Here is a 15397-nt window from a genome sequence, read left to right as displayed (position 1 = left end):
CATTTAATTTATACACAAATATATTAATTTGATCAGTTAAGTGTGAAACAAATTACAGTAGCATATACATACACTAATTATTCATTATTAAGGGGTGAAAGCCCTTTATAAGATTGTTATGTCCGTCCGTCCGTCCGTCCGTCTGTCTGTCCGTAGCTCCGATGACTTTTGAACGAAAAGACATAGACCCTTGAAATTTTGAACGTAAACTCCTAACGTCAATGGACAGGACGAGTTCGAAGATGGACACTGTGACATCGTCACCTGTGACGATGACTTCGTCACGGTGACGAAAAGTGACGAAAAAGTGTCACTTGTCAGTTTTGACATGTGACACATCATTTTTAACTAATTTTCAACGAGGAATTCGAAAATTCAGGTTGGACATCTGTGCTCAAGTTCTCCCAAGGAAATTTGATGAGACCTCAACCATTCAAGTTCAATTAATGCGGAGGATGAAATACAAATCTCCCTATATGTACGAGACCATTCGACCCCACAAGGTATTTGAGGCAGCCCAGTATTTAGTCGCGACGGAGCTGTATAAAGCCGAAAATGTAATTTTGTGCGATGAGTGGTATCAAGCAATGAATGGTAAGTTTGAAATACAACAACTTACATAAATACTATGTACAAAATACTTGATTACCGATTCTTGATTTAAAAATAATTTATTAATTTAATATAATCTTAAACTAAGGAAAGCAATTTTTAAAATTCTTCTTGCAGATGATACAATGGACTTTGTGTGCGGTGACGTTGAGGACCCCATTGAACCCGTTCATATCGACGCGGATGAAGAAAATATTGGTTAGTTTAGAATATGCAATGTAAATATTACTTTTGGGATTAATGAATTTAGCTTAAAAGTATAAAAATTATAATTTCTCTATTAACTAATTTTCAGAATACAGCAATACTAACATCCGCGTGGAGGTGGAATCGCATGAAGATGTGACCGATAAATCCAACATTGGTGCTGACGAAACTCTAATTTTTCAAAAGAATGCCGTCGACATTTTTGGGATTCGAATCGCACCAGCTGAAGGAAATATTCCAATTCCACTACATCGGGACTTAAATGCAGAGCTATTGTCTTTTCCAACAATTTACGCTGGTGTTCCTCGGTCATTCAAAAATGGGGTTCGGGTGACCTACACGGATATAGCCAAGTCTGAAATTCGACGTTATGATAGAAGAGCCTGCCGTCCAACCAAATTACTGTATTCATTCAAGAGGTCCTTTAATGAGAAGGTAGTTAATGCAGTCCAGATCTGCATGAGAAAGAAAATTGGGACACGACACGTTACAGCGGGAGCCTTGAAGACCCCAGGATTCGTTGAAAATCTTTGCAAGAAGGACGACGGTTACGCTGCATTTAAAGACCTCAGGTCATCTCCAGCCTATTGGAAGGAAAAAATCAAAAAGGTGTTGGGAATGATTCGCCAGCTAGGAAGGGCTACATTTTTCATCACCTTCTCTGCAGCAGAAACCAAATGGGCGGAATTGATTGTAAGCTAAAAAATAGTTGCGTCATTTTGTGTAAATGTTTTGTAAAATCCACGTGGAGTAATAATGACGATTTACCTGTAGGTCATGTTAACTAAGCTAATTGATGGTAAAGAAATCACAGAAGACGAAGCAGCTGATTTACCATTCAGTAAAGTTGCAGAGCTGGTCCGATCTGATCCTGTCACCTGTATGATTCATTTTGGCCATAAATACCGTGCTCCCCTCAACACTCTTCTTACACCACGTGGAGGAATCTTTGCGCCGTATTCTATGAAAGACTATTTTAGCCGTTTGGAGTTTCAAATGAGAGGATCACCACATTCTCATGGTCTTTACTGGGTGACGGATGCCCCCGTGTACACAGAAAATGATCCAGAGTCTGAACAAGAATGCATTCGCTTCATTGATCAATTTATAACCTGTGAACGATGTGAAGAGGGAAAGATGGACAAGTTAATTGGTTATCAACTTCACAAGCATTCCCATACATGTGAGAAGAAGTTGAAAAGAGGACAGAAATGTAGATTCGGATTTCCAAAACCACCACTACCAACAACAATGATTCTCCATCCTTTCCCTTCTGATTGGAATCCCCAAGAAATAAAAAATGCAGAAGAGCTTTACGCAAAGATTCAGGAAAAGTTGAACCAACTGGGACGAGTCTACAAGGAAGATATCGACTTCAATAAATTCCTCGTGGAGTTAAATACGGATTATTCTAGCTACAAAATGGCGATCAGAAGTTCTATAAAACGTCCCACCGTATTTTTGAAACGCTCAACCAATTCTTCCTTTATCAACCCTTATAACCGAAAATTGTTGGAGGCATGGGAGGCAAATCTCGACATTCAATTCATTTTAGATATTTACTCTTGTGCAAAATATTGTGTGGGATACATTTTGAAGTCTGATGGCGGCGTCTCAAAATTATTGCAAGCGCTGGACCAGGATGTTCGACGGGGAAATATTGCCATCAAAGATAAACTGAAGAAATTCGCCAGCATCTTAATCAACGGCTCTGAAATTTCTGCTCAAGAGGCCGCCGCATTTCTGCTAGGAATAAGCAACACGAATTGCAGCAGAAGTGATGTTTTCATTAATACCGCGGAGCCTGAAGAGAGGATTACTTTTTTAAAGTCGAAAGAAGAACTCGACGAATTGGGCGATGATAGCGAGGACATTTGTATGAAGGGTCTAAATGACCACTATTCCCAGAGACCAAAAGAACTTGAGAATATCTGCCTTGCAGAGTTCGCTTCCATGTACAACTTTACTGCCTCTCAGAAGAAAAAAGAGAAGGAAAGTCAGGCAGCGGGAGATTTTAATCTTGAAAGTAATCCACGTGGAGTAAACATATTTTTTTTATTTAAGTAAATATTTGTGTCATATAATCATAATATACTTCAGGTGAGATCGATGATGACGTTGAAGATAATCCCAACCCAATCACCGACGACATGATTCGGCACGATAGTAAGTTTACAGTGTCCTCGTTGAATAACTTAATTTTTGTGCCAAATTGATGTTTAATTTCACTTTTAGGCGACACATTTCTCGGAAGTCAAGCAAATACCTCTTTACCTAGTACATCTTTTATTAGCAGCCAAGGTGAGCGTCCTGATTTAGAATACAAAAAAACGACAGGAAAATGTGAATAACATTGAATGTTTTTTTTTGTTTGTTGCAGTTTCAACGCCAAACAAGGGAGGCAAAGCAGCAGAGAAGCATGAATTACTAGATGGCAGCGGCACTGTTCATAAAAGGACAATTAGAAAAATTATAAGATTCCGGCACTACGGAAAGCAAGCAGATCCAACTAACTACTTCCGAGAGCAGTTAATGTTGTTCGTCCCGTGGCGTGATGAGAAAAAGGACTTGATCGACATTGATAAACTTTCAACAGCCTTGACCCACCAAGATCGGTTGAAACTAAACTCCCAACCTTTCTATTTTAACCATGATGTCGATGACGAATTGCTGCAAGGACTTCTGGAGGACGCAGATGAAAGACAACTAGAAGAAGAGGATGATCAGCCAATGGTGGAGAACGATGAAGGAGTTGAAGCGGAGGACTACTTCAATGACTTCAACGTGGACGACTTTGCTCCAACAACGTCAAAAGTGGAGCGCTTCTTGCCCCCTCGCCTTGTGGATGAGAATGAATACCTCAAAATCATTAGATCTTTAAATGAACGCCAACGTCGCTTTGTTCTTAATGTACTACACAACTTAAAGACTGGCAAAGTTCCATTTCACGACTTTCTTAGCGGTGGGGCAGGTGTGGGGAAAAGTCACGTGGTCACGGCTATTGTGCAGAGTTTTATGAGATACTGTTCCAAGTAGTTTTTCCTTAAATTAAACCTTCCATCACTTTTACTTCCACGTGGACTAAATATTTTTAATATTCAACTATTAGATTTCCCAATGTAAATCCAGATCAACTCTGCGTCCTGGTAGCAGCACCAACTGGAAAGGCTGCCTTTAATGTGTTCGGAATGACTCTCCACTGCACTTTTCGACTTCCACCTACACAATCTGCTGGAGGATTGGGTGACCTTCAATCTGGAATTCTAAACACGCTTCGCATCAGACTTGAAGGTGTAAAATTGTTCATCATCGATGAGATTTCCATGGTCAGCGTTAAGCAGCTATATGATATTGACCAAAGGCTGCGTCAAATATACGAAACAGCAGAACCATTTGGTGGAAAGTCATTTGTGGTCGTTGGTCATCTCCGTCAGCTACCACCCATTGGCGGATCGTATGTCTTCAAACCACCAACTCACATCCCCCGCGGAGCTGTTGTTGGGAACCACCTCTGGGAGCTTTTTCAACTCTATGAATTGACGGAAATCATGCGCCAGCGTGGCGAATGGGAGTTCTGTAAAGCCCTTAATAATATGGCTGAAGGGATAATGGATGAAGATGATATCGCACTTATTAAATCTCGTGAAGTCACCCCACAAAATCAGCCACCAGATACTGGAATCCGTCTTTACAAGACCAACGCTGAATGTCAAAAGTACAATTCTGAAGTCCATTCTAAATTGGCATCAGATGGCGCAATGTCAACTGCACACGATAAAATTCAGGGTGAGTGTTATAAAAAATAATGCAATAATGGATAAAATTGAATCTAATCAAGTTGAACCTTCTAGGATCAGCCTCTGAAGCAGACAAGAAAAGACTCTTGGAATACGCCACCACACTGACCGCTCAACAATCTGACGGCCTCCCTTATCAGACGTACTTAAAAGTCGGCGCAGAGTATTTCGTTGGCACCAATGTAGATGTACAAGACGGATTATTCAATGGGTCCACTGGTACTTTGAAACTTATCGAGTATTCAACTAAAGCACAAGGAAAACCGACCAGGGCATGGCTGGACTTCCATAATTCTATGGTTGGAATGCATAAGCGTGCCTCCACAAGGCCATATCAAGTCCGGAAAAATATCGACGAGGAGTTGGTAGCAGTAGATCGCATCACTCGCAACCTCAGCAAGACTGGGCGACATCAAGGACTTCAAATAATTCGAACCCAAATCCCTCTCGTCCCTGCCAATGGAACCACAATTGCAAAAAGCCAAGGCTCGACACACATTTGCTCGGTGGTAGCTGTAAAATGTTATTCTGACGATGATGAGCCTCCAAGGAAAAGGTCTAGAAAAAACTGGTTGTCCCGTGAGGAGCTATACGTTGCTTGTAGTCGCCCCACCTCTCGCGAAGGACTATTCATTTATGGAGAATTTACGCCTCCCTTAACTCCCGGACCGAATGACCCAGTTTCTATTGAAATGGCAAGATTAAGATCAACGGAATTCACATTTTCCATGAAATTCCTTCAAAATCCGAACAAAATTGGATTTTTGGCGAATTTTTTAGTGCAGCTAGTTTGGCATCCGGCACGCCTTCAAAGGGGTGTGACGGGCGTAAATTGGGCCATGGCATCAAACCGCTTCACACTTTTTGCTTTCAGAGGGGGTACTACCATATATCCAAAGGACATCAAGATCTGTCATTATCAGGTTGGCGTACTCTCCTCCTAAGTTTTGCACAGAATGCCATCACTAATTGCATATTTGGAATTTACTTTCATTACTTCCAGTTGAGACGACTGTGTCTTGAGCAGGGTGTGCCTGCGCATCGACAGATGAGCTTTCACCAAGCATAATCAGTATCAAGTTTAAGTTAAACATTTAAAAAACTTCATAGTCATTTATTTTCAAAACATAAATAATTTTTACATACCCAATCGAAACGAGGTGCTAGGAATTGACGTGACGGCAAACGAAGAATTAATCCTCTTTCCTCTCACAGGCGGCTGATCGTTGTCGGATGAATCAGGGCTGGATTCTCATCTCCTTGATATTGTTCGTTTGGCTGACGAGTTTATTTCCAAGTACGAAGTATTTTCAGCTAGCGCCGCTGCTTGTTGAGCGCCATCAAATGTCTCTAAAATATAATTTTAATTAATTAATTAAAAGGATTATTATTTAAAATTCATTTCTGAATTAGAAAAAATCAAACTTACCAAAAGATCCTAAAATTCTGCACTTGCACTTTCCCCAGCTTGGATCAGGTTGTACTTGTGCTCGTCGTAATTTTGTCAAATTTGACGACTGACAGCGTCTGGGCCAGTCACATTGAGAAGCCGAGATAAGCCAGTTCTGCGGAATGACGTCCACCGTTTTGGGTTTATCGTCAGGAAACTCCACTACCAGAGAATTCATTGTGGACAAGACGAAATGTCACAGTTCACTAAATGAACGAGATTAATTATGAAAGAGCCCAGAAGGCGGTAAAATCTTCCGCCACAGTGTGTTGATACAATGTGCAATGCACATCGTATCAACTTTCTACACACGTTATATGTATGTGACCCAAATGGAGGCCAAGTATGTTGCACTAACGTTGAATGAAAATGATAAATTCTCTTTAATGTTAGTTTAACGTGATTTTAACTAAGCAGCTCACATGTGATTATGGTTTACCAAATTCACATGGGTGAAAATGTTCTACGAATTTTCTAAATTAATTTCTGTGTACTTCCATACATATTTTGAATAATTTTAATGCCCAAATGTGCTACACACCTGCTTCTGCATAAAATTGCGGTCAAAGTTAATTAATATTTGCGTAATTAATGAGTTAAGTACGTGACATGATATATTTATTATACAGATATTGATATCATTTCAGTAATAAATCATGTGTACATCTGCATGTAACATGCAGCATGTGCCATGACTGTTCCTTATGTAGTTCATGATCACTCCTGTCATTCGCGAGGACTGTTTTTGTTGTATCTGTAATGAAATAATGGAAGGGTCAATTGTGCAAAAATGTTATTTAGTGGCATTAATCATTGCCATATTTTTAACATGTTCAAATTTGAACTTTTTTGTTCACGCTATTCCTTATATTTCCGAAGATCCGAATGATGTCCATTTTTATTTGTACTTGTCATCCTTTCCGTAAGTGAGCATGAAGCCTTCATGATGAAGGTAGATTTCCAAGCGCTGAGTGATTTAATAATTTTTGCTAAATTCCTATCGACCAGTGATCCCAATTTCAAGCAAGAGCTTGTTCTTCATAATATTGATTCTGTAAGACAAAGCGCTTTCCAAGCTGGACAAAAGACAGTCTTTATTATACACGGATTCCGTTCCAGTTATCTTAGTGAGATGTCACAAATTGTGAAAAACGGTATGAAATTATGAAAATTATATGAGCTAATAAGCAAGTAAAAAATATTCTGAAATTGGTTTCAGCACATTTCACATTTCGTAAAATTTTATAACCAGAGTGTAGCAAAACAATATTAGATTGGTAATGGTGTTTTTCCTATTTTATGTGTTCTCTAATAGTAATTATTAGCTCACCCTGCGTAGCACGGGAGCTATTGAATTCCTCTTGTCCGTCCGTCCGTCCGTCCGTCTGTTAACGACCTTTTTGCATCAATTGATGCTAATTAAAATGTACCAGGTCCATTTTATTATAAATTAATAGCACCATTGGTGTCTAACAATTGGTAACACAAAATGATGCGAAATAATTGGGGGAAGCGATGTAAAACGCACCAATAGTGCAGAATATCCGGAAAAGATAATCCTACAATTTTGACATAAAGTTTTCAAAGTTAAATATGGCACTTGGTCTCTCATGCTGCGCAGGTGGTGTATACTAATTCGGGCTTGTCATAATTTTTCCGTTTATTTTGCACTCTTGGTGCAAGAATATATGATAATTATGATCTCTTTTGTCGGCTTATTCCGCACCTTTGGTGCAAAGTTATGTCCAAATCATTATGAACCTTATTTTGCGCCTTATTCTACACTATTGATGCATAAAATCTCAAAATTCTACACCTACATATTTCGATTATAATGCACCATTGGAACCAAATTATAGAGTTTTATACTTCTTTTGTGCACTTATTAGGCACCATTGGTGCAAAATTATATACATCCCAAGGTCCTGAATTTTACTTAGTTATATAATTGACGCCTTTTCTATGGCACCGCGCCATGAAAACGGTGTAAATTAATCGTGGTCACTGCCGGCGATGACAATCATCATCATTATTTTATAAATTTACATTAAAATGGCCTTAACTTCGTGTAGCAACGAATTTTTTTCCAAAAATAATTCCAAACTCGTCCCAAGCTCTCGGTCACAAAATTTACCATCAAATGAGCTAACCTTATGTAGACACGTAACTAAGTAAAATTCAGGACCTTGATACATCCTTATTTATATTGCAGGGTGAGCTACTTCTAACGTTACTACGGTTTATTTAGATATTTAATAAATAGTCACCTAAGTAGCAATGCAAGGGGGAGAACGATGCAAGTCATGTCGATCGTGGGGGCAGGTATTAATGTTAGTGGCAGTGCTGCACATCTACCCGGGGGTGATTCAGATTTTTGAACCACGACGTCTGGAACATTCAAATTCCCTGCTTTTTCAACACCTATAGAATTGATATTCATATTTAAGTACGAATCCAGCATGGAAAAATTTGAATGGCAAAGCACCTGAAGATCCGGATAATTTGAAAATAATGAAGAAAACAAAGGCGTACATGACCACGTAAAGCATGACGAATATCGAGCGAGGGATTTTTTTAAGGTACAACTCAATGCGACGACGCTCTTCGTCGGAAAGAGGGCCAATTATTTCTCCTGTTAGCTTTATTGACATCGGATCCATCTTAGTTTCTGTAAATAATATTCGAATTTAATATCGAATTCGGCATGAAAATTTCAGTAGTTTCATTTGTGACTTGGACTTTTGTAATGATAAAAGTTGGAAATACAAGTCACACATGAAAATGTTCTCTATCTACAAGTGTCTAAAAGCTGAAAAATAGTACCTATGCCGACAATAAATTTGGTTATAAGGCCCGTTTTAACAAGTCTGACAAATAAATACAAAATTGTCGAACATTTCCAAAACGAATTTAGAGCTTGACAACCATATGTATGTAAATATGCAAGAACCCATATGTTTAGACAATATTATTTGACACTTTATCATTCTATACATGTTACGACAAATGAATTGTTTCCAACACAAATTTTCATTTTTGAAGAAATTAAATTTTAATTATTATGTACTGAAAAAATAGTGCGAGTGGACCGTTGCTAAGTTGGAAGATTGAGATGACCCCCTAGGTCAAATCCGGGTCAAGTGATCCCACACCCTCCAGTGGGGTGTCAATCGATCGGTCTAGATCATACGATCACTTTGGTATATTATAGAATTTTGTGAGATAAGAATTGGCTGAAAAACTTATATTTTGGAGATATTCTTCAAAGTAAACGTTTTAGCTATCCAAATAGTACACTTGAGATTTTTAGCTTAAAAAATCAAGCTAAAAATTAGGATGATTTCCTCCTCAGGAATTAAGTCTTTGTGTCTGCCTGTTCAAAAGTTATTCAAGGTTAAAGTCGTTGGGCCCGACAAGGGGACTTTGGGCCCAAAGATTTAAAAATGAAAATTTTTTTCAAAATAATTCATTTGTCGCAACCGTATGGGGCACCGCCCATAGAAACGATGTCAGTTAATCGTGCCTAAGTAGGTATAGTTCAATTAACCTTATAAAAACTAATTAATTTTGACCTGGATACCATTTAAAAACGGAATTAAAAATGGTTTCTATTGCATTTGGGGGCGGATTTACTGGGGGGGCAGAATACCATTGAGACCGACTTGTGGGGCGGTGATAAAATCAGTTGGGGACTGAATTAATGCAAACCGATTTTGAATATTCTACTGATGCAGTTATGATTTATTAGAGACCTGGAACTGATTCGACAACAAAAATTAGAACATAATACATTTTTAACATGAAATTGCAACTGAACCAAATGAACACACGATATTAATTTTGATAAAAAGATCGGATTTGATTTTGATAGTACTACAAAAATAAACTAAACGAATAAATCGTCATCATTCATGTCATCAATTTGATGACACTGATTTTGGGATGCATTTTATATTTTAAACAAGTTATTAGCTATAATTTTGTCCTTCAGTGTTCTGTGACTTGTTCCGATCGGTGGTGACACTATTGCGAATATATTAGCTAAAGAGAACGTTGTGATAATTTAAAAAAAATATGAACTGTATCATATTTACAACATGATACAGGTCAGAGGTCAACGCCGACCAATTTATTAGCGGCGCCAATGTTGGATAATTTTTCGGGGGCGCGGCGTGACCTCTGATGCACTTCCTCCGAGTTCCTCCCCCCACTACAACTACAACTCTAAACTCTAAAAAAATTAGTTCAGGCTTGAAGAAAAACCAACGACAAATAAGGAGGAAAGAATGGAACTGAGAAAATTTTCTCGGTCATTTTATTTTTATTTTTTCCTACACCTTATTGATGTAGCCCGGTCTCAACGGAATTCTGTAACCATACACCTTATTGGTGGAATCCGTCGCCAACGAGAAAAAGTTGGCCTACACCTTATTGGTGTAGTCCGTCGCTAAGGCGAAAAATTTGGCCTACACCTTATTGGTGTAGTCCGTCGCCAAGAGATCAAAATCGCCCTCCACCTTATTGGTGGAATCCGTTTTTAAAAGGTTAATAAAAATGTACATCGGTAGGATTAGTGAAAATATCTATTTTGCTCATTTTTAATATGCTCGTGAAGACGAATTTCAGTAATATCCAATTCCTGTGACTCCATCTACATATTTCTATAGCTTATCTGTCATCCCACTTCCACTACAATTATATCGTCGTTGACTGGGAAAAATTGGGGAATCCACAACCCCCCGAATTAACATCATCACTTTACTTTCTCGCCGTAAAGAATGTTCCCATCGTTGCTCAACGTGTCGCCGAATTCGTATCTTGGCTAAAAGATAGTGGTTTCCTCGTGTTGGACCAAATTCACATGGTTGGCCATTCCCTTGGGGCTCATGTCTCCGGTCTTGCGGGACGAAACCTTCAAGCTTGGCACAACTCGGAGAAAATCTTTAGAATTACAGGTGCAAACCTTTATTAAAAGGATCTCAATAGGAAAAAATATTGAAAAAAACGTAAATTTTACAGGCCTGGATCCTGCCGGTCCTCTATTTTGGCCACCCGTCCCAGAGAGAAATTTAGTTAAAGAGGACGCCTCCTTTGTTGACGTTATCCATACAAACATGCATCAAAGAGGGGACGACACATACCTCGGAGGAGATGGACATGCAGATTTTTATCGTAACAAATTATAATTTCAAAATTTAGAACAACCGATGATAAGTAAAACGCCAAGTTTTTCCATAGCGAATGGTGGCGTTACTCAGCCGGGTTGTGCCCTCAATGATACCGGACTTCCAAACTTTGATTTCAATGAATATGGCAATACAAGCTTTAAATGTCTTCAATATTGTCCACATTTTTAATCAGCCCCCTGTTATTTATTTGTAGGTGTGTGCAGCCACCGTTTCTCGTATAAACTTTACGTGGCATCCTTCACCAAGAATTTTATCGCCTGTAACTGTTCTCCTTTTGTGGACTTGATTATATTCCACTTTTGCATCTCTACCTGCCCTCAACCGGTACTTATGGGGGTGTACTGTCCCACTTCGTAAGCGCAGTTTATTGCTCAAGTCTCAATTTATTTTACTGTTACTTACATATTTATTTAAGGGCTTCTGGCCAGTATTACCTGGAAACGACGAACCCACCATGACCAGCCAAGACATATGCGCATAAATATAATTTTGACCCTGAATGAAACCATTTTTCTCTTTGCATTCATATCGCCCCGTATCAAAACCTTGCTCGAATTAAAGTTATGCAGTCCCTGAATCGACACTTTTCATCAATTCTTACGTATTATTCATTATTACATATTACTTCAGGTGTGTTGGTAAAAAAACGTCCTAAAATTGGACTAGGTAAATAGGATCATGAGTGCCATGCAAATAATAAGACGACCTCGGTGGTTTCTTTGATTCAATAATTGTGGATATAATAGATACATAAGTGAACTGTGAATTGAAACAATTAAATTATGTGCAGTTTATTAACCACTCATAAATACATGCATACGCCTCAGTCAACAAACTCAAGTGACATCGACCGAATAATGCAATTAATTAATCAGGTGCACGTAACGCAACCTTGTCCATGAAATTGTGCTTAAAAGGAACTCGCAGACTAGATACGTAAGAATTGAAAGCCGAATAATTACGCATGAACAAGTCATCGTCTGTCAAACTAATTTGTCAGTCTTGGTTCGCAATTCATTTCCAAACATATACAACTATGAAATCATATCACAAATTCAAAATGATGACCATAAGTCAGACATCAATTTTACTAGTTTTACTCCCTTTTCTCAAATTCCAAACAACAACCGAGGCATTTTTTATAACACCCTACTCCACGAATCCGGCCGATATTGAGTTTCTGCTGTACACTAAAAACACTGAGTAAGTAAATTATGCATGATATGTTAATTATATGCTTGGATCTCTGAAAAATGACTAATTAAAAATTTAATGAATCGCATTTCTAGTGGAACCCAAAAAATAGAAGAACTCATCTTAGGGAATATTCTCTCCCTTACAGAATCCTCGTACCGTTCTGATCTCCCCGTGGTGGTCATGATTCACGGATTTTATGGCCACAGGAATAAACATTTTCCTAAATTAGTAAAGGATGGTTAGTTGAACAAGCTAACAATTCAAATATACTCATAACCAAAATCTTCGCATTTTTTCCTTAGCATATTTGGACACGACACCATGCGCAAAAAATTATATCGTCGTCGACTGGAGTCGGCTAAGTCGTCCTGGACATACCGATCTTATCGAGCCGCTCGTCTACCCCGTTGTGTATCCGGCCATCGTTGTCCGAAATGTGCCCACTGTGTCCAAAGGAATTTCTGAATTTCTACAATTCTTAGTCGATTCTGGGCAAACGGAATGGAGTCAAGTGCACATCGTTGGGCACAGTTTAGGGGCGCATATTTCTGGTTATGTGGGGGATATTGTGCAAGATAACAACGATGGGGAGAAGGTTGGACGGATAACTGGACTGGATCCGGCAGGACCATTTTTTGATCCAACAAACAGATATCCCGTAATGCAGAGAAATTTAAGAAAGACAGACGCCGCTTGGGTGGATGTGTACCATACTTCGATGGGAATGAAGGGGGATTCCATGGTGGATGGGCATGTAGATTTTTATCGTGAGTCAGCAATACAGTTTGAAAATTCTTTAAAAAATTTAAGTCCAGTTTCAGTCCAAATTGAGAAAGCTGTCTGAGATTTTCAAAAATTATAAATTCCTAAAAAATACAAGCTTACATTAGATACTTTTTTTCTTCCAGCGAATGGTGGGCGTGCCCAACCAGGTTGTCCTCAGGATGAACCTTTAGCACCTGTGAATCCATTCGACCCATTCAGCAAGGGGTCCTGTTCACACGAATTTGTGGTCGACATTTATGCCGCTACGATACGAAAGAATATCGAATCGTGCAAGTGCGATCCAAATAAACTGAGCGGAAATGAGCTGGAGAAATGTGCTCAGCAATGTCCGGAACCTATCCTGGCTGGGGACAAATGTCATAAAACGTAAGAAGACTAACAGGTTTTATCTAGATATAAAGTGACATTAGTTCTGTCCGGGTAATTAAGTATTTTATGCATTTTTAGAGCACAGGGACTTTATTACTTTGTCACGGAGAAGAATCCATAGTCCGAGGCATAAGTAACTTATGCCTCGTGGATCTTACCAAAAGGACTAATTTATCCCATGATCAAACTTAGCATGCAATACGCTTTGGTTTAAAATATTGTTGTTAATTCATTATTTGTACATAACCGACTTGTGACATATTAGATAAATAAAAGTAACGAATGATTTATGTTAGTGCGGACAGTCCAAAAGTCGAGGAATCGTGATATTTATGATAAGCGTTGCTAATCACGATTGCTTGACTTTAAGTAACTAGGTAACGCGTCTCCCTTAAGGGTAACTAGGCACTAAAACAGGGTGAATTAAAGCATTTGCTCTAGGGGTGGGGCCGTCACTAGGTAAACAAAAGAATTTTTAATTATTTTTACTTTCGGTGAAAATTCTGTTCAGCCCGACCCAGGGATTATGTACACGTGTTGTCCGTCCGTCTCAACTCTCGTAAAATTGATCCAATCGACTTGGAATTTTGCATCCGTTGAAAATGTTATATTACTAGTGTTATACTTATTTTATCACTACTTATTTTATCTTAATAATTACAGAAAATGAGAGAAATTACTGGTGGTGGTGATGGGAATGAAAAACCTACAGTTGACAGTGTGGAGTGAACTACAATTCGCAATTGCGAACTGTAGTTTGACAGTTTTGATGTTTAAACGTCAAAAATGTTTCCCATGATCCAGCATGCAAAATTTCAGCTTATTGGACCAATTTAAAAAAACAGTATGGGTCAGCCTACCGGGTCCTCCTGGCAAAAAGAATGCTAAAATTTGTTAAGCTGCTCTACCCCTGCAGGATCTTTTAGTCTTCTACGATTGTTTTCCAAACCGTGGGGGTGATCCTACTGGGTCCTTCAAATAGTGATTCGTTCGTTATGACATTGCACTTTCACTTTAGTACACGTACACAAATATGACCAGTGTCCCGAATACCAACTTTCGCGATAGAAACTTTTATTTAGAAAGCGGCGTAGGTCACCCTCTGGGGTTACTTTTGTTTCACTTTGCTCGATTTTAACTGCATATACTACCATAAGAAGCATCATACATCGTACATAATTTCATCTTTTTAAGACAATTTATAAAATCGGTATGGACCACCCCTAAGGGTCCCTCTACATACAAATTTTACCAATTTCACTTCATATTCTTCCATCGAGGGCTATTAGCACCTTTTTTTATCAAATTTCAGCTTGATTTGAGGAATTTCAAAAATCCGAATGGGTCACCCCCTCGGGTCCCTCCAGAAGAAAATCTTACAAATTTCACTTCATGTTCTTCAAGTAGACAGTACTCATTGAACATACATTCATATAAAAGATGCAGTGTATTAAGAATGCATAAGCCACATGGAACAGCCAGGACCAATAATAGAGGACGGCGTGGTTTTCGACCCCTCCCACCCAGCGCCAGCCAATCCAAAAATTTTTGTAGTTAAATATTGTTAATTATGTAATTTTTTAATTTTCGGAGTCCGACTTACTCAAAAAGGCAGTAAATTGTACAGGTTGGACGCCAAAATCGAAACAAATGTACATTTGTGATTCTTTAAGAAGTTTAAAATACTGAGAGGTTATGGTGAAAAAGTCCAAAAACCTCGCCGTCGTCTGTTATTGGCTGCCAACGTGGCTTATGCAGCCTTATGGAGTTGCGTCTTCTAGGTCTCCTCA

At 38.8% G+C, this 15397-nt stretch overlaps 3 protein-coding genes and 1 long non-coding RNA gene across 7 annotated transcripts; 3 read left to right on the top strand and 1 right to left on the bottom strand.

Annotated features, from left to right (window-relative positions):
• The first annotated feature begins 476 nt into the window (after window positions 1-476).
• On the top strand, window positions 477-5405 carry LOC110853120. Its single transcript, XM_035854360.1, has 10 exons — window positions 477-594; window positions 730-810; window positions 908-1512; window positions 1594-2845; window positions 2920-2985; window positions 3055-3120; window positions 3200-3851; window positions 3929-4605; window positions 4671-5311; window positions 5397-5405. The coding sequence occupies exons 1-10, from the start codon at window positions 477-479 to the stop codon at window positions 5403-5405; spliced, it is 4167 nt and encodes a 1388-aa protein (XP_035710253.1).
• Window positions 5406-6675: 1270 nt separating this feature from the next.
• On the top strand, window positions 6676-11832 carry LOC118436389 (lipase member H-A-like). Its single transcript, XM_035854392.1, has 7 exons — window positions 6676-6988; window positions 7075-7220; window positions 10734-11021; window positions 11086-11238; window positions 11305-11379; window positions 11449-11608; window positions 11671-11832. Exons 1-7 carry the CDS (start codon window positions 6780-6782, stop codon window positions 11711-11713), a joined length of 1074 nt encoding a protein of 357 aa, XP_035710285.1. The 5' UTR covers window positions 6676-6779; the 3' UTR covers window positions 11714-11832.
• On the bottom strand, window positions 7008-8672 carry LOC118436390. Of its 3 annotated transcripts, XR_004835415.1 has the most exons (4): window positions 8552-8672; window positions 8334-8487; window positions 7397-7462; window positions 7008-7142 (listed from the first exon to the last, which is right to left on the bottom strand). It is a non-coding gene; the product is annotated as an uncharacterized LOC118436390 (long non-coding RNA). The 3 variants fall into 3 exon arrangements; XR_004835413.1 differs by lacking the exon at window positions 7008-7142 and having other exon boundaries at window positions 7231-7481; XR_004835414.1 differs by lacking the exon at window positions 7008-7142 and having other exon boundaries at window positions 7231-7462.
• On the top strand, window positions 11758-13902 carry LOC110853119 (endothelial lipase). Of its 2 annotated transcripts, none has more exons than XM_035854391.1 (5): window positions 11758-12458; window positions 12545-12690; window positions 12755-13219; window positions 13361-13604; window positions 13686-13902. In XM_035854391.1, exons 1-5 carry the CDS (start codon window positions 12220-12222, stop codon window positions 13726-13728), a joined length of 1137 nt encoding a protein of 378 aa, XP_035710284.1. In that variant the 5' UTR covers window positions 11758-12219; the 3' UTR covers window positions 13729-13902. The 2 variants fall into 2 exon arrangements, with proteins under 2 accessions (XP_035710284.1, XP_021957052.1); XM_022101360.2 differs by having other exon boundaries at window positions 11762-12458; window positions 12598-12690.
• The last annotated feature ends 1495 nt before the right edge of the window (window positions 13903-15397 follow it).

Source organism: Folsomia candida, unplaced genomic scaffold (genome assembly GCF_002217175.1).
Source record: "Folsomia candida strain VU population unplaced genomic scaffold, ASM221717v1 Fcan01_Sc008, whole genome shotgun sequence".
NCBI lineage: Eukaryota > Metazoa > Arthropoda > Collembola > Entomobryomorpha > Isotomidae > Folsomia > Folsomia candida.
Note: the sequence above shows the minus strand (reverse complement) of the source record. Positions and strands in the feature narration are given on the sequence as shown.

Excerpts from the sequence above, each read along its gene's own strand:
- LOC118436389 (XM_035854392.1), top strand. The coding sequence starts at position 6,780 with ATGATCACTCCTGTCATTCGCGAGGACTGTTTTTGTTGTATCTGTAAT. Across the intron at positions 6,989-7,074 it reads TTGTACTTGTCATCCTTTCC|TGATCCCAATTTCAAGCAAG; the intron begins GTAAGTGAGCAT and ends CCTATCGACCAG. Across the intron at positions 11,609-11,670 it reads GGGGTGTACTGTCCCACTTC|GGCTTCTGGCCAGTATTACC; the intron begins GTAAGCGCAGTT and ends TATTTATTTAAG.
- LOC110853120 (XM_035854360.1), top strand. The coding sequence starts at position 477 with ATGTACGAGACCATTCGACCCCACAAGGTATTTGAGGCAGCCCAGTAT. Across the intron at positions 2,846-2,919 it reads GGGAGATTTTAATCTTGAAA|GTGAGATCGATGATGACGTT; the intron begins GTAATCCACGTG and ends AATATACTTCAG. Across the intron at positions 2,986-3,054 it reads CGACATGATTCGGCACGATA|GCGACACATTTCTCGGAAGT; the intron begins GTAAGTTTACAG and ends TTTCACTTTTAG.
- LOC110853119 (XM_035854391.1), top strand. The coding sequence starts at position 12,220 with ATGAACAAGTCATCGTCTGTCAAACTAATTTGTCAGTCTTGGTTCGCA. Across the intron at positions 12,459-12,544 it reads CTGTACACTAAAAACACTGA|TGGAACCCAAAAAATAGAAG; the intron begins GTAAGTAAATTA and ends TCGCATTTCTAG. Across the intron at positions 13,220-13,360 it reads TGGGCATGTAGATTTTTATC|CGAATGGTGGGCGTGCCCAA; the intron begins GTGAGTCAGCAA and ends TTTTTCTTCCAG.